The 25025-nt window shown below is 39.2% G+C and overlaps 1 protein-coding gene across 1 annotated transcript in view; it reads left to right on the top strand.

The window, feature by feature from the left end:
* Window positions 1-21547, top strand: part of LOC125225300 (kinesin-like protein KIF21A) — a 112328-nt gene extending 90781 nt beyond the window's left edge. The window contains 15 exon segments of the mRNA XM_048128943.1: window positions 766-917; window positions 1705-1812; window positions 2373-2522; window positions 4887-4991; window positions 10962-11008; window positions 11011-11093; window positions 11778-11892; window positions 12480-12660; window positions 13031-13168; window positions 14001-14147; window positions 14585-14586; window positions 14786-14934; window positions 15357-15571; window positions 19020-19075; window positions 21530-21547. Of these exon segments, the coding sequence (XP_047984900.1) occupies window positions 766-917; window positions 1705-1812; window positions 2373-2522; window positions 4887-4991; window positions 10962-11008; window positions 11011-11093; window positions 11778-11892; window positions 12480-12660; window positions 13031-13168; window positions 14001-14147; window positions 14585-14586; window positions 14786-14934; window positions 15357-15571; window positions 19020-19062 (1635 nt within the window). The 3' untranslated portion in view covers window positions 19063-19075; window positions 21530-21547.
* The last annotated feature ends 3478 nt before the right edge of the window (window positions 21548-25025 follow it).

Below are 25025 nucleotides of genomic sequence, written 5' to 3' on the forward strand. Positions count from 1 at the left end.
TCGCTGTCACAGTCGAGGCGTTTTCTACATCGCGCTATCGATGTGTTGACGTAGTCGTAGATTCCTTATAGACAGAATGAATTTAGTCGGTCGTTCAAAATACTTTTCTGGTGAATCCATAATGGCTTGTACAGCCAATCCCTAGAATTATGACTGTTTTGGATTGGATTCAAGCTCTTTTAGCCAAATTTCTAGAATAAAATTTGAGGCAAAGCTATGGGCATGACACTTTAAGTGCGTTTACACATTATCTGATCCGATATCGGATGTAGAACCAATATCACATACATTTATGCCGCCATCTTTGATTTTTGCCTTTGGAATCCTTCCTACATCCGACATGACATGTGAAAACGCGCTTACCATCGGTTTTTCTAATGCATGTGATTGAAAAGACTTACTTTTTAAGTTATCACCAACAAATTATGATGTTTTCTCAAACATGCAATGAAATATTGTCTTTACGTTCCTAAAAATGGGCTGGGAAGTATCGCTTTTTGGGCGCAACAACTCGAGAGGACTGTAAAGGGATTTCATATTATTTTTCAGGCCTAGGCCTGCAAAGTAACTTTTTTTTATAAAATATTTATTTATTTAAACTTTATTGCACAGTAAAAAAAATGTACAAAAGGCGAACTTAATGCCAGAAGGCATTCTCTACCAGCTAACCTTTGGGCCAAACAGAGATAAAATAAAATATACCCACTTGGCCGGAAATCCTCATTTTCCCGGCCTCTGATGTAATGTACTATTTAATGTCCACAGATGGAGGAAAGCGCCGAACGCGCCGCAGCAGCCATGCGAGCCGTGGGAGATCAGAACCTGAACCCGTGGGGCATGGGCGCCGGCGCGCTGGCTGCGATGCTCGCCAGAGTATCCTCGGGGACTAGTACTAGATCCGTGTCGCCTGTTGACGGGTAAGGGACTTCTAATATCTACGGTTAGACTCCACATCGATTTCGGATATAGTGATTTTTTTAACCCCCGACGCAAAAACGACGGGGTGTTATAAGTTTGACGTGTATGTCTGTGTCTCTGTCTGTCTGTGTGTGTGTTTGTCTGGCATCGTAGCTCTCGAACGGATGAACCGATTTAGATTTAGTTTTTTTTTGTCTGAAAGCTGAGTCAGTCAGGAGTGTTATTAGCCATGTTTCATGAAAATCGGTATAGTGTGCCAGGGGTTTTTGAAAATTTTAATATTCACCTCCACAGCTGGAAAAAGCGTACTTTACTAGTTTCAACCAGTGAACAAAAAAGCTATTTTCTCACTGCAAAAAACTATACAGAGAGACACATAGTCAATCCCTGGAACCCAGTTCAAATTGAGCAGCTTGTTACAATTACCATTTATTTCTAATCCGTTTATATCCACCCTAAGATTTTTTTTTTACTTTTGAGTAGACCCTAGTAGGGTCGATGTTTGTACCTACAATCTATTAAACACAATACAATACAAAGCATTTATTCATGATAAACAAACATAAAAAATACAAACAAATACAGTATAAAATATTGTTAACCATAAGGTCAGCGCTGATTTTCCGTCGAGACCATTTGTGGGCCACGGACGCAAACGTGCAGCACGGCCTTAACAGTATCCTGAACGCGTCCATTGGGAGCGCGCCATCTTGTATTCGGCCACACCATGGTTCCATTGAATAAATGAATGAATGAATGAGCGATACTAATAATCTTTTTTTGTAGGTCATTTTTGGAGCGACCAGTGGTGACGACGAATGGCGCGCGGGAGTCTCACACGGCGCCCGCGTCGCCGCCAGATGACAACAGGAACTCACCATTCCAGCGAAACACGTAAGTACGGGTCGCGACCAAGGCTCGGAACCGGTTTAAGTTTTACCGGTTATAACCGGTTTATTTCGATTTTACTCCGAACTTTCTGAAGAACGCGAACGTTATGAGAACTTTATTTTTACCGAAATAAACCGGTTTATTCGACGAGCGACGAGACGCATCGGCGCCGCGTAAATACCTACGTTCAACGACTTTTTTTGTTTGGTTAGAACAGTAATTACCTATCATGCTACGGAATAAACCGGTTAATCGAACGAAACCTTTATGAAAGCGTTCCCCTAAAAACCGGTTTAAAAATAATGGTTTTTCAAGCAAAAACGAAATTTAAAGGTTTTGCCGCAAGTAGATGATAGCGGTTTGAAAATTTTACCGGTATCCGAGCCCTGGTCGCACCACATGAGCTCCTTATTTCGTGCACCAAAGATCTCCATTTAGGAGACTACAGACTGCAGAATACCAGATCTTATCTGGCCTAATATGTCACCTATTTACTAGTATAATCCCTTTAGTTTTTTTTTGTTGCCACCTACATGAGTCTTTATATTTCCCTTTCATTTCAGCGTTCGCCGTGGATCCGTGCGGCTTCGAGACTTGGGCGTGTATGGCAGCGAAAATACGGAACCTGACGTGATGACGCAATCCTTATACGAACCGATATCCCCGAAGCCCATACCGCTGAGTCGCGTGCCCAGTGCGCCGGGCAGCTTGAGGTAAAATACACCTTTAAACTAACACGATCTCCACTCATATTTTTAAATTAAAACGAGACTTAATGGCGTAAAACTTACGTTTATATTCGTTCGTCATTACGTCCGTGACATGTGACGTGACATGACGTGACATTACGTCCGTGGTCACGGGTAGACTGGCTGGGAGTTGTATCAACATCTTCTAGCTGTACGAGTTTTTCGAACTACCCGCACTTGATTGTCATTACTCACTATTACGCTAGGGTTGCCACTCTGCCTACATACAACACTCACGACATCCGATGGTATGGGACCGGAAGTTTTCTTACGTTTACACTTGCCAATCACTGGATTTGACGAAGATGAAATCCCTTGCCCTTCATTTTAATTGAAATTACGATGTTTCCTGATTTCAATCGCTTCACGTACTTTCCTGCTATAGTAAAGACGTTCAGTTGAAAAGACTTTGGGATAATGCAGTTCAATCCAGTGGTTTGGTCCTGACTCCAGCAAACCTTTTAGTTACTTTATCTGTAAGAGCTGGTTCACGGGTGTCCGATCCGGATTTTAATTGGACGTTCTGGTGGCAGAACGTTTTGTATGAAGCTATTCACACTTCCCGGTGCTGATTTTGTGTCGGAGCCGACATGTCCGGATAAAAACCTTGTCGGGTCTCGAGCGCCTAGGAGCAAAGACATATCGTCACTACTTTAGAAAAATCTCGTATCTCACGCTGTTCCTCAAAGTTAAAACGCAGTAAGTCTATATGCATTCCATACATACTTACTACAATTTTATTTTCATTGACAGACGAAGATACAAGTTTTTTCAAAAGTAGTGACGATATGTAACTCCGTATAGAAGAAAAAAACGTACCTCAAAGCCCTAGTGAAAAAGGTACGGTGGCCAAGATGGCTTTACACCTTTGGGGAACGCTCGGCTAGATGGCACATATCAAGCTAACAATATGGGCCAAATTGTCAAAACTGAGGTTCAAAAGTTTTAAGCCTGTGTTAAAAGATGGCAGTCTATTCACTGTGATTACACATTTTACTTTGACAGTAACTCTCTATAATACTCGATCCTCTTTGCCTAGGAGTAAGTATGGCGCTATTCACACTAGTCGGGTGTCGGATCCAATACCGCCCGAACCACTCGTACCGCCGACCGAACCGTTTGAATAGCGGGCCCGACACCCGAAGTGTGGAAATAGAGGCGCCGACACCCGGTCACAATCACAGATTTATAGTTAAGCCAGAATGAGTAGTTAGTTCAAAAAGTGTGTCCACATGAGAGGGCATTGTTTGGGCTGGTGTCCCTCTCGCACTTACTGACAATATCAACATTATTCAGTGACGTAATCACTGTCATTAATTGGGGATACCAGTCAATTTTCAAAGTTACTACCAAATCTACTAATACCCAATTGAAGGTATTTTTTGATTATACAAATCTTTGATTTATTGGCATCAAAATAATTACATTATAATTATTTGCCAATTCTTTAAAATATATCGAAACCCTAGTTTGAATATAACACTAAATTAATATAAGAAGTTATAAAGTCAGGCAATATACAGATAAAAATACTACTACTATGGTAACCTCATTAACACTGGCCACACGTGCGAGAGGTACACCAGCCCAAACAATGCCCTCTCATGTGGACCGTTTTCGCTAGTCTGATACGATCACCTTTCTGTCTCAGTGATAAGGTTCAATTTAGTATGGCAAAAATGTGATTGCGCTGTCCCCTGTAAAGGTCTTTGGTTACAATCAGGATCCTACATCCGACATAATGTCAACGATCTCTAAGAGGCTATGATCTAGCGATTGAGGGTAAATTAGACCTTAATTATTGTAGATTATTAGAAGCGAGTTCATCACATTATAATACTATCATAATCAATTGAAGAGACGTAGGATTTCAACATCAGGGTATACAATTACATGCGTCTAAAGTTGTTTTCTAAAATTGACAATAATAATGCAGGAAAGGGAGGTTTTCTATTTTTTTTTTTTTATAAATTTTAATACTAAGGAAAATGAAATTCAAATTATACAGTAATTGATTAAATATTTCACACAGCGATACCGCTACAACTACTGCAAGTGACTCTCGACCCAAACGTGGCAGTTTAAGGTACACTGTATCTTCAAGCTAGTAGATTTAGGGCTCATTAATGTCAGCACCAGTATTTTAGGCTTAGTAGTCTATGTCATCTTAATGTATTGTCTTAATACTTGACTATCAGCACACGGTTATTAGACTTTTAACTTATTTGTTAGATTGTGCATTAAAAGTAACACAATTTCAACTGTACTTATACGTTCCACTGTCACAAATGTCCTCTGTCCACCCTGTGACGTCACGCACCTTTCCAGAGGGCTGCAACCAATCGCGTCGCCGCTAACCTCACGGCGGGCCCCACCCCCCGAGAGCCCTCGTCCAATCAGGAGGCAGCACAGCTTGGCGAAACCGGCATCATTGTACGTATCTTATTTTTTATTGTAACTCTCGTAGCTCAATTTGCCTATGGAACTGCTGTAGCTGTTTCTATACGCTGTGTCTTTCTTATTTGGTATTTTTATTTGTTAACAAAATAACGAAAATCACATTATTTAGTTAGTGATTGTAAATTGTACTGCAGTTCTACAGATATGTTGGGCTACGAAATGAAACATTTCAATACCCTTATCAACATCAGATCTTTCTTAAACTTTATTACAAGGGAATAAAGTCTATGAATGCTTTGAAGTATTAAACCAAGTGCATTATTGGACTAAGTGAGACTCGTGTCTCGATTAGTTCGAATATAGTATGATTATATTGCTTGGTAACTTTCACAGTTTTTTTTTTTTTTTTGAGACTTTGTTATAAATTCTACCACACAAGAAAAATGGTCAGTCGATAATTTTATTAATCGAACGTATTTTAGAATACTAGAAAAAAGTTTATTTTTATCCAAAACTAGCTTTTGCCCGCAGCTTCGCTCGCGTTAGAAAGAGACAAAAAGTAGCCTATGTCACCCTCTATCCCTTCAACTATCTCCACTTAAAAAACCACGTCAATTCGTCGCTCTGTTTTGCCGTGAAAGACGGACAAACAAACAGACATACACACTTTTCCATTTATAATATTAGTATGAATTTATTGGCGGGAGTGTAAATGGTTTATGGTATGTGTGCTCACGAATAAACCATTATTCTATTATATTCTAAATACTAGTATCTTGATATTAAACGCCAAAAAGATAAAGTAAATACAATACAATACAATACAAATCCACTTTATTGCACAAAAGAAATAAAGAACACACACATAAATAAATATAAATAGTGAGATCTTTAAAAAACGTAGACCCCCTTGCATACAAATTTGTTTATGAATAAATTTGTACATAGAGATGATACATAGATTTTTTTTTCTTTATGTATTTCTAAGCCATGGACTACAACCATTTTTGCTGCGAAAGTTACCAAGTTTAAATTCAATGTGTACCTATATTGTAGTATGCATGTTATTGCGTGGGCGACGGTATGGTCGCGCGACGGCGATGCGATACGAAATCAAACCTTATCGATATGGAATAGACGATGCAATTCGCGCGACCGTACGGCGTTAGTCTGTTTCGGAACATTTGCATGGTACACTGCTTGGGTATATGTGCTATGTAATGTAGTATGGGTGTCGTTCTATACGCCTGGTATGTTTTTATGTCTACTTTTTATAACATTAACATTTCTTTTATCATGTTCTTACGTTGTATATTTAATAACACATCTTACTTTTGAGCACGAAACTACTTATATAAAACTTTATAAAATAGTTCAATATAACATAGTTTTATCAACTAAAATTATAAGCCTAAAGAACTATTCTTACAAGTACCTTAGGAGTAATTCAGAAGAGGGCCAGAATAATGTTATGATGAAAAAGTTGTAAAACGATTTATTTTTGCATGCATGCATGTGTTATGCCCTAAAACGAAACATACCTATCGTTTGGTAATTTCGGATGAAAAATAGTAATTATAGTGATTTTAAAGATTTTAATTAAAATTAGCCATGTATCTCATCTGGTTATGTCGCCTAGGGGCCGTCTACTTTGTTAGTATTTCTGTTCGACAAATAAACAAATTAGTAGGTATTTTCGCGAGAAGAATCACCAAAAATATATTTTCTAAGGTAGGAAAATTTTATGTTTTTCCTACTCAGAATCAATCAATCAACAAAGTGGAAAAATTAAACTTGGTACGCTTTTTTTCGCCTAGGATGGAAAGAGCTCGTGATTCTGAGTAGGGAAGACATAAAATTTACCTACCTTAGAAAAAATATTTTTGGTGATTCTTCTCGCGAAAATGCCCACCTACTAATAATCTTTTTTCGCAAAAGGTACTGTTGAAAAAAGAAATGATTATTATTCAAGCTGTGTAAGAGACATGAAAGCATAACTGGCGAGTAGCGATTAATTCACACGATGCCACTTTTCTGACTAGAGCTGGATATAAGGGGAGCTAGCGGTTTAAGTATTCTTTAGTCTTTTAGGATAGGTAAAAGTGCTGAGATGTATTCTGGTAACAACGAATAATATGTAACTGAATTCAAATTAATTTTCACTTTTGACGCATACTAATAAGTGCATATAGTTAGTATACCTATGCATATACATTTTAAAGATTTACTGAATAAACAAAGGTAAATACTCCATTTATAAACTGGATATCAAATATATCTCAGCACTTATACTTAAACTGCAAGGTTTAAGGATTAGGTTACAGTACAAAATAATACGATCGTGCGTTCAATAATTTAAGGTGCATCCAATTGTATATGTTATACAGCCTGACAAAAAAAGAATAGACATTAAAAATGGCAACATCGTAATAAGACCAAACTCTTTTCTACACCATATGAGTGACTAGCAGCGATTTTAACGGTCTCGCCGGTGCAAATGTTACTTTAAACGTCGAATTTCAATAAAATTATGACGTTTAATCGTTGCACAAGCGAGGCTATAACATCGTTTGAACTTATAATATCTTGGTCTAACTATAACTCTACATTTTCAGTACAGATGGCGCTTTTTTACGCACTAGTGCGAGAAGTTGTTCATTTCTTGTGAGGTCGAAACTTCGGAGGGCCATCTGTAGTACACTCCCTTGTGTATTTTTATTTATCGCCACTCGTTTCGATCTTCCTCTTTTCCGCACTTGTATCGTAATGCACTATTATTATTAGTGTACATACGTATTTGTGTACATATGTTTATTAAAGACACATTCAATCAACGTAACTTGAACGCACGATCGTATATAATTATACAATGGTGGCCGGGTACGGGGTGAAGTTGGCGCGGGCCTCAAGCGTGTGCTTGCTTGCAGCCTGCTGACCGACCTGAACATAGTCGAGGACTGAGGACGCCGCTCGGAGGACGCACGTAGCTGAATGTACATGTGTTAACCGCTGCATCACGTTGCTTGCACACTCACGAGTATCTCTATTACAGGCATCAGCACGGGAAGCATGGTCGCGCGATAGACGATAAAATATCAGGCCGTCCCTATCGCACTTACAAATAGTGCGATAGGGACGGCCTGCTATTTTATCGTCTATCGCGCGACCATGCTTCCCGTGCTGTACAACTGCACTCATTTTTGATTAGCTGCCCAGTGGTTGGCCTTTTAAACTACAAAATGGCCCCTACTTTTGCTGTTATCTTTCTTGTTAGCAGTGCTGCTTAAGGCAATGGATGGAGGAGGGGGCGAAATTAGTATAATTTATTCTAACAATTAAATGGAGATTCTAAATCCACGAGAAAATAAGTTGAATTAAAGGATATGAATTCATTATAAACAGAAAAGAAAATATTAAACATGTAAAATCGGGTAACTCACGTAAAATTGTCGATGGTCGCTCGACATGTTTCGCTCCGTAACGAGGAGCATTTTCATTGAGCACGCGCGATGCCGATGGTATCCCGACGTATCGATCGGTTGGTATCGGCATCGCGCGTGCTCAATGAAAATGCTCCTCGTTACGGAGCGAAACATGTCGAGCGACCTTCGACAATTTTACGTGAGTTACCCGATTTTACATGTTTAATATGTCAGTGTCTCACGATAGTTTTATTAGAAAAGAAAATGTTGTCCTGTCGCTCTGATATAGTTACTCTAGAAGAGCGTGAAAGACAAAATGGAAAATTTAGTACATAGTTTATTTTAAACCTTGTTTTATATGAGATAGGTATAGATGTTTAAAATAAATGTATATAAAATGGGTACAGAATTAAAGATCGGGGTCACAAATTAAGTAAATCGTTTGATTAATTACTTGTAGGAGATAAAAGTAAAATGGGAATTAATAAGGCGGTGTGCAGGCAATGTAGCAGATATGTTAATATTAGTCTTACTAATCAACCCAAAGGAGAACTGTATAGCTTGAAGCGTAAATATTGCATTTTCTTTGTTGTAATATAGTTTATTAGCCAACCAGCCAATTGCCAACTACGCCAGTAGGATTAAGTACTAAAAGCTTTAACTTTTCAATTATATTTTGTTTTAAGACTGTAATCATTATTAGCTAGTGTCAAATTTATACTATGATGCCACTAAAAGTTAGATTTTTATTATAGCTAAGCTAAATACATTAACCTAGAGATAAATGTTTTCACAAAAAAAACTTACTCGAAATATTCCAATTTAGTAAATGAATCAGCAGCGGCTGGTCCATACAAGCCGATTCCCACCGGCTTGCCTAAAATTGATTACTAGTAAAGTACCTAACGTTAACACTTTCGCTACCAAGAACCCGACTGTCGGGCACACCGCTCGTAGAAGCGTAGCCGATTACATGGGTTTCCCCGTATGTAGCGAAAATGTCGTAGCGCCGCGTAGAGCCCGGTTTCGAAAGTGTTAAAGTAGGTTTCTTTTTGCTCAGTGTTGCATAGCAGACATTTTCACCAGCCGCCACTGCTACTTATTCTAAAATAATGAGTTGATTTTCTTAAAACGTAAATCTCTCTTAGCTTTAGTCATTTGGTAGTATCAATTTAGTTTAGTTATTGAAGTGAAACTTCCCATGACTTCCAACGGACAGCGTTGAACGTGTAACGCTCACTGACAGCGTTGAACATTCAATGCTCAGTGTTGCCAACTCTAATTTTGAAAGAACCCTTCCTGTTTTCATTTCCACATTACGAAGTTTCACTTCCGACGCACAATATTTTTTTTGGTTAAATATTTACTCTGTATTTTGGCATCTGCATATAAACGTAGACATTTCTTATTTATCCATCAATATATTTTATTTCATCAGTCTTCCCATCTCGGGAATATTTAGACAAAGACGGAAACATTATTAATGTATATAGTGAAAGGCGTAGATGCATTGGCATTATATTAAGGTGTATAACGTCACAATGTAACCTTAGCTTTAACGAGGTAGCTGTGTATGTAACTGTATAAGTAGGTCTGTATATATAGACATTAATAAACAGTTGAAATATGCTTGTTTTTGTTTGCATCTGCACGGCACCCTTGCATGCTTGAATTTGTACCTTAATATCGTAGTATAAGAGATAAACTATTGAATTTGTTACTTGTAGTAGTTGTAGTAAGTTTTGTGTTTAAAGAGCACTATTTTGTAGTGACAAAATGTTGTCTTTAGATTGGTATTTTGCACGTAGCGTAGCGTATATTTGTTACACGATATGTGTATTCATCAGTTACAGTAATATTAATTGTATTGCACGTGTTGTTAAAAAAGCAAAATAATTTATATCGAAACCAAATGATTATAGCGCAATGCTTATAATATAATTATATAAATTTAGTCCCGGGGGTAAGTCAAAGTCATTTATGTGTTTTTTTGCTAAATCATACCATGTGTGTCGCTTTTGTTTTACCTAAATAGCTACGTAACATGTCAAACTTGCCATGCCGTGGCTACTTTTGGTGTTCACTCCCATTTTGTCATTAATTTGTCAAATTTATTTACACCAACACTGATCATTTTAATATATGTACATTCGATCATATTTGACATATACATTTTCGTAATAAATACATTCAAGAGGTTTTATAATATTTACATTTTGTACAACATTCTAACGGGGACATATAATTACATCTCTTTTTAGAATATTTGATACTAAATTATTTACTGATTTCAAAATCTTTATTCAAATATTCATCATCTACTCTTCTCAAAATACAGTTTGTATAAGTTACTGGTGCATATAATAAAAAAACTTCTGTTAAAATATCATACTATAATGACCTAGTAAATAAAAAAATTGCATTCCTGAAAATAAAGAGATTTATAGACCAAATAATTTATAACACTGAAATCAAATGATACCAAATCGTAGTGAACTTTTCACCCGATCTGTAAGTCCCTTTACCGTGTTCATGTCTACACCCCATTATGCTTGCTTCCCTAACGCTTCGACTAACACAGAGAGGCGAGCGGCGACACTCCGCCGGCGTCCCCCGGCGCGGCGAGACGAGCCGGGACGACGACGTGTTCCTGAGACTCGCTCCGGCGTCAAATGAAGCTCCGATGGGGACAGTCAAGGAAATCGCACCTAAGGTGAGCATCGAATACTACTCGTATCATTTTCTGTGCTTATTTAAGAGGTTCAGGTGATGGTGAGGAGTACACAGTCCACCTCGCGTGGTGTTGCGAGACAAGTACGGAACGATGACGTGTTGCTGAGACTCGCCCCGGAGTCAAATGAAGCTCCGATGGGGACTGTCACGGAAATCGCACCTAAGGTGTGCATCAAACACTACTCTTATTTTTTCCGGTATTTAAGATGTGTTGGTGAGGAATTAGCTGTCTGAGTCTCGAGGCGCCGCGAGATGAGCACGGGATGACGATGTATTTTAACGACTTGCTCAGGCTAGGAATGAGGCGCCAATGGGGTCAGTCAAGGAGACCGCATCGAACACCACTCGTATTTTTGTAGTACTCTTCATAGTGATATAGGTGATGGTGAGGAATAAGTCGTCGTCATTCCGCAGCTTGCTGCAAAACAAACATGAGATGACGATGTCTGTGTGCCCTGTGCTCAACCGATGGGGACAATCAACAGAGTAAACGCATTCTGCAGAGTAGCTCCGGTAAGCAGTGAGGTTACAGGAACTATTTTTATTCTCTTACTTATGTCGCATCAACTTGATTATTCAATTTGACTACTGCATTCCTTCTCGTGTTGCTTTTCTTTAAAGTGCTTATATGTATACAATTGATCGATTTAATATTTTTCTACAGCGGGTCAGTGGCGGTAGCGGTGCGTGGTTACAATGCACACACATAGCGGAAGGACATGCTGGTGCCGCGCTCTCATTGGCTGTGGCACCGGATATCCTGTACAGTGGAGGTGTTGGTACGTATTCTCGATATAATAGGCAACTTGACTGTACTTAAAATAAGATATTTTATACCATGCACGAAGTAAAGGATGAGATAATTATAAGAAACACAGGGACAGAAGTTATTTTTTACTCCAATTTATATTTTAGGAATCAGATAGAAATATATAAATAAATTAATTAATTAATATAAAGTAAATCAGTTGACCGTGAGGTCACTAAATTTAATTTCATATTAATTCCATATTAGCAAATCGTTCAAAATCGTTTTGACAGTTCTTAAAAAGAAGATGATTTGACTAGGAGGAAAGTAGCATATTTGTTTGGCTTTTGTTGGAGTAATGAATTCAAACCGCCATTCAAATATTTGCCGCTAAAAACTTGTCAGAAACAAACAAATTAGTGTTTTTATGCGTTAGAGCTTACGAAGCTAATATCTCTGAAAGTTTTTCATTCTAAATGTAATTCAGTGGCAGCAAAACATTCGCAAAGCCCGATGTACACATTAATGCAAGTGTAATTTTTACATTTTTACATTTATATGGCGTGACTTTATGTACGAGCTATGGCATATCCCTGATGCAGAATGCTATGTTGCCAGATCGAACAATCCGTGGCTGGGACCTCCGCTGCGGCGTGGAATCCTGGCGCGGCTGGTGCGGCGGCGGCGTCAGCGCGTTGGCGGCTGCGGAGGGCGGAGATTCGCGCCTCGTGCTTGGTGCGGCTGGTGCGGCGGTCAGGCTGTTCGATACTAGGACTCGCACGCCTGTACACACGCTGTGGTAAGTCATAAAGCCCCGAGCAACGTTGCCAGCTCGCATGGTCCACGGCGTCAGCAAGAAAAATGTAGACCCCTGACTCAATGATAGCGATGAGTGTACTCGAGCTAACTAGACATTGGTGACTAAAATCATCACGGTGAACTTAAGTAGCATGCCTTTCCACTATAATCCAATGGAGTAGAGAAGAGTTATGGGTATAATCTCATCTCCGCTCCATCAGATTACGGTTACGACTACGTTAGATTTGAATTAGGCTTTTGTGTGTAGTGACGACGCACAAAATTATGGTTTCCCGGAAAATAATCAAAGTAAAATTTTTCGGAAAATAATCAAAGTAAAATTTTTCTAACTCAACACATTATTTTCCCAGGTCATCAGGAGCAGTAGGTGCGGTGCCAGCGGCTAGAGGAGTGGCGGGCGAGGTGGCTATCACCGCTCTCGCTCTAGCGTCTCCGAGGCGGCTGTACACCGCCGCGGGGGACAAACTCAGACTTTGGGATCTGCGCATGTGAGTTGGTGGTGATCTCCAGGTCGTCAGGAACTGTAGGTGCGGTCCTGGCAGCTAGAGGAGGAGAGGGTGAGGTGGCTATCACCGCTCTCGCTCTGGCGTCCCCGAGGCGGCTGTACACTGCCGCAGGGGACAAACTTAGGCTTTGGGATCTGCGCATGTGAGTGAAAACCTATAAAAAAGTGGAGGCTTCTCCATAAGAAGATCGGAAGATTGTAGATTTCAAATTTAATTTTCTTCCTTTTGAGCGATCCGATATCAGATATTGATCAGAGTCGTACGTAGTTCAACAGATCTTCTTCAACGAGACAACACTGTTAGTGTCATGATCGCGTTTGAAACGGCTTATGTTCGGTGGGAAGGCCTTATTTATAAACTAAAGTTGACAAGCCGATAAAAATCGGCTCCGTATAGACAGATAAAGTCTAAGAAAAACACGTACCTCAGTACCACACAGGAAAAGGTAAGGTGACCTAAATGGCATTACACCTTCGGGTACGCTCAGCTAGATGGCGCTAATATTAATATTTGACATTTTAACACATATCAAGCTAAGAATATGGGCCAAATTTTCAAAACTGAGGTTCAAAAGTTTTAAGCCTGTGTCAAGAGATGGCAGTCTATGCACTGTGATTACACATTTTACTTCGACAGTAAACTCTATAATACTCGATCCTCTTTGATAAAACCAATACGCCAGAAAGGGACAAACATAGTAAGCATTTATGAATAAAGGGGTTAGTGATTGACGAAGCCTGTTGAGATACACTTTTGAACCCGATGACATTAAATCCGTAATGTACATGTAATTCTAACCGGTTACTTTTTGCAGGATGGAGTGTGTCTGCAAGCTCTGGAGCGGGCACGCGGCGGCAGTCATGTGCTTGGCATTAGGCCGAGCGCCCGCCGGGGACCTGGTAGCGACAGGCTCTAAGGACCACTACGTTCGGACGCTTGGACATGTGTCCGCAAGACACAGGTACGCTTCATTGTATTTAAAACCAGATAACCAAAACACTCCCGACTAACTCAGCTTTCGGACAAAAAATACTAAATCTAAATCGGTTCATCCGTTCGGGAGCTACGATGCCACAGACAGAAACACACAGAAAGACAGACGGACGGACGGACAGACACGTCAAACTTATCACACCCCGTCGTTTTTGCGTGGGGGTTAAAAATGATTATGAACACATATTTTTGACCTAAACAATTTATTCTAAAATATTTTCTCCGAGTGGGGAACATTCGGTTACGTTACGACATGAGATCACGATTATTAATCAGTTGTGAAAGTTTATGACAAGATTTTATGATTAAATAAAAAAAAATGTCGGACTAGTTTTTTAGAATATTTAAAAATATTGAAATTGGCACAACATAGTGTAGTGTAGTGTAGTAATTGACAGATCACAGTGGTGTAGTGATTTTTTTCTTTACTTTTACTTTTTTAAGATTATCGTGAGGTTACAGTTCACAGAGCTACTAGTTTATTTTATTCTACCAATGTACAACATTTTCTATAATAAAAAGAAGTCATTAATTGGTCGATTCGAACGTTCTTTTGTTTGAACGGTTACGCAAACGGTAATAATTATAATAACATTATCATCTCAGGAGGCTGGGAGGCTTGCAATCGGCGTCTACTAGAGCCTCCACACTACGACGGCGTTCAAGCTTTAGCGCTCTCTGGCTCAGCTCTTTTCAGTGCATCACGAGACTCCAGTCTGAAGCGATGGAGTCTCACTGACAATACGCTCACACACGTAAGTATTCAAAAAGTTGACCTAAATGTTCGATAGATGTCGCTGTGCCGGGTGGCGCGATTTCTACATCGCGCTAACGAAATGTCGATGTAGAATCCTTAAATAGAAAAGGATGGTTTCATTAAAGCTGGTTCAGGGCAGGAAGACAGCGCCGAACCTGTCGGGCTGATCTGATTCGTAAATGTCATTGTAAATGTAAACAAAAACTGAAAGAGTCGGACAACGTAGCGTGGTGCTAAGTCCAGTCACTGACAACTCGCTTCACCACACATAAGTTGTCAAGGGTCAGTTTGCTGGGAGGTTAATCGACGACACTGAAGTCTCTCTGACAAGACACTCACATATACTAGTTCTATTTCCAAAATAAAACAGCTTTGTTTCGTTTACGGAGACGCCAAATGATCATACTTCTCTGTCCCCAGACCGTGATGAACGCCCACAAAGGCTGGGTGACGGGCGTGGCCGTGGTGGGGTGGGAGGCCGAGACCGGCGCGCTGGTGGCGTCGTGCGGCCGCGACGCCACGCTGCGGCTCTGGAGCGGCGCCCTGCGCCCCGCCGCACCGCCTGCGTCCCTACAAGACGCGCCTCATGCGTTAAAGGCTGGACACCACGGGGATACACTGTATACGGCTGGGAAGTAAGTTGTTAACATTGTTCGCTAGATGTCGCTGTGCTGCGTGACGCGATTTCTAAATCGTGCTAACGATGTGTCGACGTAGAATCCTTGGGCTGAGCATCATGTAGATCAAGAGCCCAGGCCCGCCAGATCTTCCTCAAATTCTCAAGGATGAAACTTTGGGACAATGTAGAGTTCACATCGGCGTTTAATGTGTGCATATTTTCTAGTTCGGCCCATCGGCCAATTTTTTGCTATCAAGTGATGAAGGTGAAAAAAAAAAGAGCTTACTTTCCTTAAATTCTCAAGGCTGATTTTTATATATGTGTTAGAGCACGTTGTTAGAAATTGGTTATCATCAATGCCAGACCGTTTCCGCCGGCCATAACTTTTACCAGACGCGACAAAGTTGGCAAAAAACGACTCTAACTTACCTCATTTTCTCAAGCCTGATTTTGATATATGATACGCAGGGACCTATAACTAGACCGTTTGTAAGCAGCCAGACCAATCGGATGGACCCAACCATCCGCCAGACCGACTTAAAGTTTCGATATGAGCATTAGTAGAATTGAAATATTCCGGGTCTATAAAAGCTAAAAACTTGAATTTTCTACATTAAGCTACGTGTATATTGTATACTTGACGTAATAAGCGACTTTCAAAAATTTTACTTCTAAGGAAATAAAAAAATGAAAGTTTATATGTGGTGCAAGATTAATTTTAAGCTATGAATTTTATTTACACTGCGTAAGTACATGTGTATTTTATTATAAATATAACTTTTACCAGACGCGACAAAGTTGGCAAAAAACTACTCTAACTTACCTCATTTTCTCAAGCCTGATTTTGATATATGATACGCAGGGACCTATAACTAGACCGTTTGTAAGCAGCCAGACCAATCGGATGGACCCAACCATCCGCCAGACCGACTTAAAATTTCGATATGAGCATTAGTAGAATTGAAATATTCCGGGTCTATAAAAGCTAAAAACTTGAATTTTCTACATTAAGCTACGTGTATATTGTATACTTGACGTAATAAGCGACTTTCAAAAATTTTACTTCTAAGGAAATAAAAAAATTAAAGTTTATATGTGGTGCAAGATTAATTTTAAGCTATGAATTTTATTTACACTGCGTGAGTACATGTGTATTTTATTATAAATATAACTTTTACCAGACGCGACAAAGTTGGCAAAAAACGACTCTAACTTACCTCATTTTCTCAAGCCTGATTTTGGTATATGATACGCAGGGACCTGTAACCAGACCGTTTGTAAGCAGCCAGACCAATCGGATGGACCCAACCATCCGCCAGACCGACTTAAAGTTTCGATATGAGCATTAGTAGAATTGAAATATTCCGGGTCTATAAAAGCTAAAAACTAGAATTTTCTACATTAAGCTACGTGTATATTGTATACTTGACGTAATAAGCGACTTTCAAAAACTTTTACCAGACGCGACAAAGTTGGCAAAAAACGACTCTAACTTACTTACCTCATTTTCTGAAGCCTGATTTTGATATATGATACGCAGGGACCCGTAACTAGACCATTTGTAAGCGTGTCCCTGCGTATCATATATCAAAATCAGGCTTGAGAAAATGAGGTAAGTTAGAGTCGTTTTTTGCCAACTTTGTCGCGTCTGGTAAAAGTTATGGCCGGCGGAAACGGTCTGGCATTGATGATAACCAATTTCTAACAACGTGCTCTAACACATATATAAAAATCAGCCTTGAGAATTTAAGGAAAGTAAGCCCTTTTTTTTTTCACCTTCATCACTTGATAGCAAAAAATTGGCCGATGGGCCGAACTAGAAAATATGCACACATTAAACGCCGATATGAACTCTACATTGTCCCAAAGTTTCATCCTTGAGAATTTGAGGAAGGTCTGGCGGGCCTGGGCTCTGGGTCTAATGGGGATGCTGTATATGGTTGGGAAGCAGGGTTGCCAACCGTACGAGGTCCCTCGTACAAATACGAGATTTACGGTCTTACGTACGAGGTACGAGGATACTATTAACCTCGTACAAATATGTACGAATTGTACGAGATTTTGATAATATGGCCAATTGGATATATATTATTAGCATTTTGCATTAGGCTTGTGCCGTTTCGTTCGTTGATCGGAGCGCTCCGATCTCGTTCAATCGCTCCCACGAACTAGTTCGCTCTTTTAGGTCTTTTGCTCATTTAGTTCAGCCAGACCAGCGACCAGTGGTCGGAAAGATCAGAACGAATGGGACCGAATAGTGTCAAAATGATACGAATAGTCCACAGATAGTAACATTCCGGGCCGAAAGGTTGTAAGTAACCGAAGTTTAATATGAAAACTTGACTTTTTTTGTTGCTCTGCTAAGTAGCTCTCGCTCTCGGTCGGCGCAGTCACACATTCGTTCTCGATCCAAACCGCTCGCGCTCGCCGATCCTATACTGAACTAAATGAGCAAAGACCGATTCTCAGACCACGGAAAGATTCAGTTCATTTCGGTCATTGATGGGATTTTATTCCTAACAGTTCATAGTTCGTGAACGACACAAGCCTATTTTGCATCTTTTTACACCATTTACGCGATGATTGTCTATGGCAGCTATCGCTTCAACAACCACACCGCACCGCACCTTGGAATGTTTTCACGAAAGTGAGAGCGGGAAAGTGTTATTTTTTTATCGCTATCACTTACGTGAAAAAAATCCACAGACGCGGTGCGGTGCGATCATTTCTTAGGTACTTTACGGAGTGGTCCCGCGCGATAGTATAATATGCTTAATTTTGTTTTAAACACGTTTTCGATGCATAATAATATTTTTTATATGTACGAGGTTTGAAAGTCTAAATACGAGAATTTTAGCTGCATACGTACGAGGAAGTTTTGCTTTACGGTTGGCAACCCTGTTGGGAAGAATGTTGACTTCATAAACCGTTAGTTGGCGCAGTTTGAACCGATTTCTACATCGCGCTATCGATGTGTGAGGGGAATCATTACGTATGTAGTCAAGAGTATCAATACTTATTTGGCCCTGCGCACCCCGTATCGTACCGTGCGTATAGAGCACAGTCTATTCAACGAGCAAAGGGCGTACAGCCGCCCGGCTCATAAAAACCAATAATAAAAAAAAACAATAGGGCTATATTTATTAGACTTATATTGACCGGGATCTAATGAAAATAATCGTGAATCATTCAAAACTCTTATTAGGGCTATATTTGTTCGGCCGACTCATGAAACCTGATGCAAAAATATCTATTAGCGTCTTTGCGGAAAGAAAAGCGTCGTGAAATGTATGACATACAATACGTTCTTAGACTCTTCTCTTTCCACCCCTCGTTTAGACCGGGCGCGAACTCGCATCCGATTTTAGATACAAATTACACAATCAAATACTGCAATGTTGTGAAACTATGACACTCGCATGCGAGTTCTCCCGAGTACGGCCTTAACTGTGAGTGTGTTGCAGCGGCGGCGACGTGCGAGTGTGGCGCGTGCTGCAGGACTCCTGAGGCATGCCACAAGGTTGGACAGACAGACAGTTGTTAGCTATCGTAGCTGTCACGCTACCGCACATACGCCTTGTTGCACAGATTATAGGCATAACGGCTGATCTCCCTTGACATTCCATAATGCAACCGAAATACTGCTTATTTTTGAAAAAGTAGCGAATAACCTAACCACAAAATTAAAATTTTGAAAAACGACATAGTCTACTGATTTTCATGAAACAAGGCTAAGAACACTCCCGAATAACTCAGCTTTCAAACAAAAAAAAACTAAATCTAAATTGGTTCATCCGTTCGGGAGCTACGATGCCACAGACAGACAGACACACACAGACAGACAAACAGACAGACACGTCAAACTTATAACACCCTGTCGTTTTTGCGTCGGGAGTTAAAATCAAAAAGTCACTGTACAAAATATGCCGATTTGTTTAAATTTAAATAAAACTTAAATTTGTTTAAATTCTTATCATTTTAAAGTGCTGCAAGACTCCTGAGGCACGCCACAAGGTTGGACAGAGTACCGACAGCTCTTAACTTTCAATCTACTACACATTACACCTTGTTGCACACAATCTAGATAATTACTCCCCGCTTTTTTATGCCTAATTTTTCTAACTATTCCCGAGAAATCACGTCAGCAATGTTTTTACGAAATCTCTGATCACATAACATTAACCCAGAACGGAATGGATCCGGTATCCTTGCGAGTTTCCTTAGCCGAAAAGTGAATGTTTAATATCAAACAATTACAATTAAAATACATTGAACGTTCTTTCATTGTCTATTAGCTGCCAGGACATCATTTCATTGTTATATGATTTATTTGTAGTTAGTAAGACGCAGAAATCTTTCACGCTTATTTCTTAAAATAACCATTAAGATTAAGGAAACATCACTTTTATTCCATGATATTTATCACTGTAGTTCATTTGATCGTTGTTTAGAACTCCGTACATCAAAACTAAAAAATCGTATTGAAAAAAAAGGTACCTACAAGATGTTTTTTTCAGTGTCGCTTAGTATCACGAATCGCCGCCGCTTCATCGCATCACTGCAGGCTAGCCTGTGCTTATTACATTCCCCTACAATCTGTTCTATAACTGTCTTAGTCACTAATATTAGCTTTCGATGTTTTACTTACTCACACTTAACCATACCTATTGTGATTATTTTACAAATAAAGGAGTCCTACCTAGTTCTGACAATTAGGGCCGGTTGCATCAAACCTGACACCGTTAAAGCGTTCGTTAAATTTTATTGTATGGGAAGTTCCATAGACGTCTGCCGCGTGACGATGATGTGTCTGTCAAATGTGGTTGATGCAACTGGCCCTAAATGTATTGGTACAATTTTGATTTTTAAATAAAATAGATAATATCATAAGTTTTATTGTCAATAGCTTGGTCGGATTCCGATTTGAGTAGGTACATACATGTTCTTGTAGATTTTTCTCCTCGGATTCTTTTATTTTTCTATTTCATTATATTTTGTGTTATAAACATAGTTAGGTAAGTTAATCATGTTATTGAATACCATTATTATAACTTTACTTCACCGCGCCCGTCGGCAAAAGTTTTACACCGAATCGAACTTTCGGTCGAGACAAGTTTTTTTTTAATATGTTGACACTGAAATGTCGGTCAAACTATTACAGATACTAACTTTACATATTTAAACTAAAAGAAGTATTTTCTGCCTTACCTGTGAAGGGTTTTTTTAAACTTTCAAAATGCAGGGTGATTCATAAGTCGTGAGCAGGAGTGAACAGGGTACTGGGGAGGGTCACACTGAGCAACTTTCATAATGGGGCAACACTGAATTGTGATTTTTTTCTTAACTATGACTTAATTGATGGTTGATGATTAACTGTCTAAGTCATAATTAGAACGTAATTGATAATTAGCTTCCAATTAAGTACCTATCAATTAAGTCATAGTTAAGAAAAAAAAACAGAATTCAGTGTTGCCCGATTATGAAAGTTGCTCAGTGTGACCCTCTCCAGTATCCTGTTCACTCCTGCTCACGACTCTTGAATCATCCTGTATATTTATTATATATCATTTAAATCATTTTGAGAACATAAGAGATAAGTAGATTTTAATCGTGTTGAATTATCGCAATATTGACTGACCAACGGTGACATCCCTGATAAATAATTTATTATAACTTTTTGACAAGCAAAAACGTCTGCAATCGATGCCAGTAGGCTTAGAATAAATTTAAAAATGGAAAAGTACTGCCTCTGGTGAGACTTGAACTCCAGATGTCGTGAGTACAAGTCTCACCCGAAGCAGTACATGACTTTCCAGTTTTTTTTTTTTAAATGAGGTAAAAAATATATTCTAGGTATCCTTTTCTCTAGCACCCTAAAGAAAAGGATGTGTATAGTTCTTTGTTCTTATTTACTGACAGACTTGTTTGACAGGGTATATTGAAGATCTTTTTATAACTATGTTTTCTCTCTCAGTGACGGCCGAGTGCGGTGCTGGCGCATCAGAATGAGGTGACCCTCCCCCGCGCCGCGCCCGCCCACCCCGCGCCCGCCCGCCCCGCGCCGCCCGCGCGCGTGGCGGTGACGTCGCCCCGCGCGGTGTGGAGCGCCTTGTGGATCACGTGCGTAGCGGTACTGTGCTATTACTGCACACAGAAATATTTAGCTGACTTGTAGAACTTATGCATTCAAATATTGTTATATTGACAGTTTAGTGCGGTTACATGTGCCCTCTAACCGCCTAGCACATGGCGTGAGAGTATGTCGCCGCGAGATAGACTACCCGTCCAGGCAGGCAAGCATGGTGCGTGATAAATGATAAAACATCAGGCCGTCCCTATCGCACTTACAAATAGTGCGACAAGTACGACCTGATGTTTTTATCATTTATCACGTGACCATGCTTGCCTGCCTGATGTCATTAGTACGATTAGAAGAAGACGTGTGATCTATGTCGCGCAATCATGTGCTATAGGTGCATAGACATAGCAGAATACCGGTCAATTCACAAAAGTTGGCACGAATGGAATAAACGAAACTTTTATTGTGTGACACCTGCGTCGGTATATAGTCGTGTTTGTCAAGAGCCACTATTTTATTGGTTAGGCTGTCACACGTACCGATATTTCCTTTTACTCATTCGTCCCATTCATGCCAACTCTTGTGAATTGACCTGGGGCCCATTTCTCGAAACTGAAAGTTACAAGTTACAAGCGGAAGTTTCTTTCCAAATTGTCATATTAGACATTGACAACCACTTGTAAATTGTAACTTGTAGCTTCGAGAAATGGGCCCCAGGGGGTTACAATTTACAAGTGGTAGTCAATGTCTAATATAACAAGTTGGAAAAAGATTTCGGCTTGTAACTTGTAACTTTTAGTTTTGAGAAATGGACCCATAGGGCCCATTTCTCGAAGCTACAAGTTACAATTTACAAGCGGTAGTCAATGTCTAATATGACAAGTTGGAAAGAGACTTCCGCTTGTAACTTGTAACTTTCTGTTTTGAGAAATGGACCCCTGTACTACTAGAACTGTTATATGAACAAACTACTTACAATTAAATTTGTCATTGCAATTTTTAATGTCTGGTTGACTAGAGTATAAACAAACACTATCAAACACTAGACTGAAAAAAAAAACTATTCATGCTATATTAAAAACGTGAAGACAAATCCTAACTAGGATTTTTCAGCAAATAAATGAAGCTAGTATTACGACTGACCAGTGTTTTTGAACTTAAAAAAAAAACACGTGTTACTAAAAGACAACCTGATGCGATTTTAAGTAGTTTTAAATAATATCTGATAATTGAGTTATACTGAACTTCTTTGATAGAGATATTGATAGCTATTCAATAGTTCCTCTTTAAATCTCCATGTTAAGCTGTCTTTTTTTTATACGTCCATCATGACACTTGAATCATTCGCCTATTTTTTAGTATAATCATAGATATTTAAAATCACTTAGATGAAGTAAAAAAATGCAAGAATATACAATACAATGCAATTTTACAATTTTAGTATGTCCCTACTTAACAAATCATTGAATTACAATTTTAAATTAATTTTAGTAATATCATACAAAATCAAATCTAAAATAATACCTTTTTCCAATCAATATCAAGTTATATTTAATGTTATCTAAAGTTTTTTACTATATAATACTGTACGTTGAATAACTAATACCTCTATAATTTCATCTTTTAGACGTAGTGTACAAATCATCATTGTGGTTACAGATCACGGTAAAATTAAAATAATCTACTATTACTGCGTCGTCTAAGTATTAGTCTATTTCACGTCGAATAGGTCCACCGTTAGGTACGATATAGGGCCTATTGCATAACAATTTACAACTTGTATTACAAGTGGAACTCTCTTTCTTATAAAATGAATTGGAGGGGGACTACCGCTTGTAATATGAGTTGTAAATTGTTATGCAATAGGCCCCTGATCTCCGTTTTACAAAAATGTTTAATAATAAAATAGCCGGGTCCACACAGAGCGAGGCAATTTCCTCGCGCGGCTATCGTGTTATGTGGACGTGCCGCGGCCGACGCAGTGCGCGCATTTTGCTCGGCCGAGCAACCTGCCTCGGCCAAGGCACATCCACATTGGACATTTGCCGCACGAGCACATTGCCTCGCGATTTGACTAGCTCCCGTGGTCTGTGTGGTCCCGACTAATGACAAAACAATACTATAAATTCTATGTAAATTATATGGTCACAACTTAGTTATGATATAAAATATATTCAATAAATATGGCCAATGTGTAGTCACTTTATACGATTAGACACATTGTAATTATTTACGAAGTTCATACTAGTTCCGAATGTTCATCCATCATTTTAAACTAATATTTATACGAATGGTAATGCAAATGTTTAATATAAGTAGTTTTAAGTATACCATGGCAGGCAATTATGGTCGCGCGATAAATGATAAAAACATCAGGCCGTCCCTGTCGCACTATTTGTAAGTGCAATAGGGACGGCCCGATGTTTTATCATTTATCGCGCGATCATGATTACCCTGCAATTTTTCAAGGACGGCGGGCAGTCGCGCCAGATGAAAAGGGACAGAAGTATGACTGTCCCTCTACTGACGCGTAAGTGGCCAATGTAAGTTGACCTATGCCGGCTCTGAATAAATTATAAATATGACTTATTTGTGGAATGTAATGCCGTCTGTTTTTAAACTTGAGCTTCTTGTTACCTTTCCACATCATTTCACACTACAGGTGGACATCTTTAAGGCATCAAAATACCCTTTTCCAATTTTTTTGTGCGAAAAACACGCGCTGCTTTCGGGTCTGTTACTTGGTCGATACTGATCGGGCACGGCGAGCGCCCGCGCTTATATCAGTGCAAATACTAGGAAGGCTGGCCACCGCGAGTCGTCTTGTAATAGATGTCTATAGGGGTTGGTCTGTGAGCAAATATAATCATACACAATTATCAGCTATAGCAACAATGGCCTTCATAAAGATAATAAGTATTATTAAACAAAATCATTTTAACGGCCTTACTTAGAAATTAGGAAATATTATTTTTTAACAATATATTTTACTATTACCATGTTTTATCAGTATTGGATTTTTTACCTATTTTAATTTTATTACCAGTTATTATTTTATCTACTTTTACTACTCATACACATCCGCTTTGCCATTATAATAAGACGTTAAAAAATGCGAAAAATCCTCGTATATAAATTAAATTTAGTGTCTTTTCCTATTCAACAGGTGTGTGTTTGAGTATAGTAATGTTTTTATTTGTTCATTCCATTATTGTCAATGCCAACGCCTTTTTGCCAAAATTGACGCACAACAAACCATGTAACTGTAGAATAAGTCATCACAATGTAAGCTTTACCGTAGACATAAGTAGTAGGGCAATCGCTTCAAGTGCAGAATCTTCCAAAAGTTTTTTAAAATGTATATATTATTTAAAAAATAACACGTAAAATT

Source organism: Leguminivora glycinivorella, chromosome 4, assembly GCF_023078275.1.
Source record: "Leguminivora glycinivorella isolate SPB_JAAS2020 chromosome 4, LegGlyc_1.1, whole genome shotgun sequence".
NCBI lineage: Eukaryota > Metazoa > Arthropoda > Insecta > Lepidoptera > Tortricidae > Leguminivora > Leguminivora glycinivorella.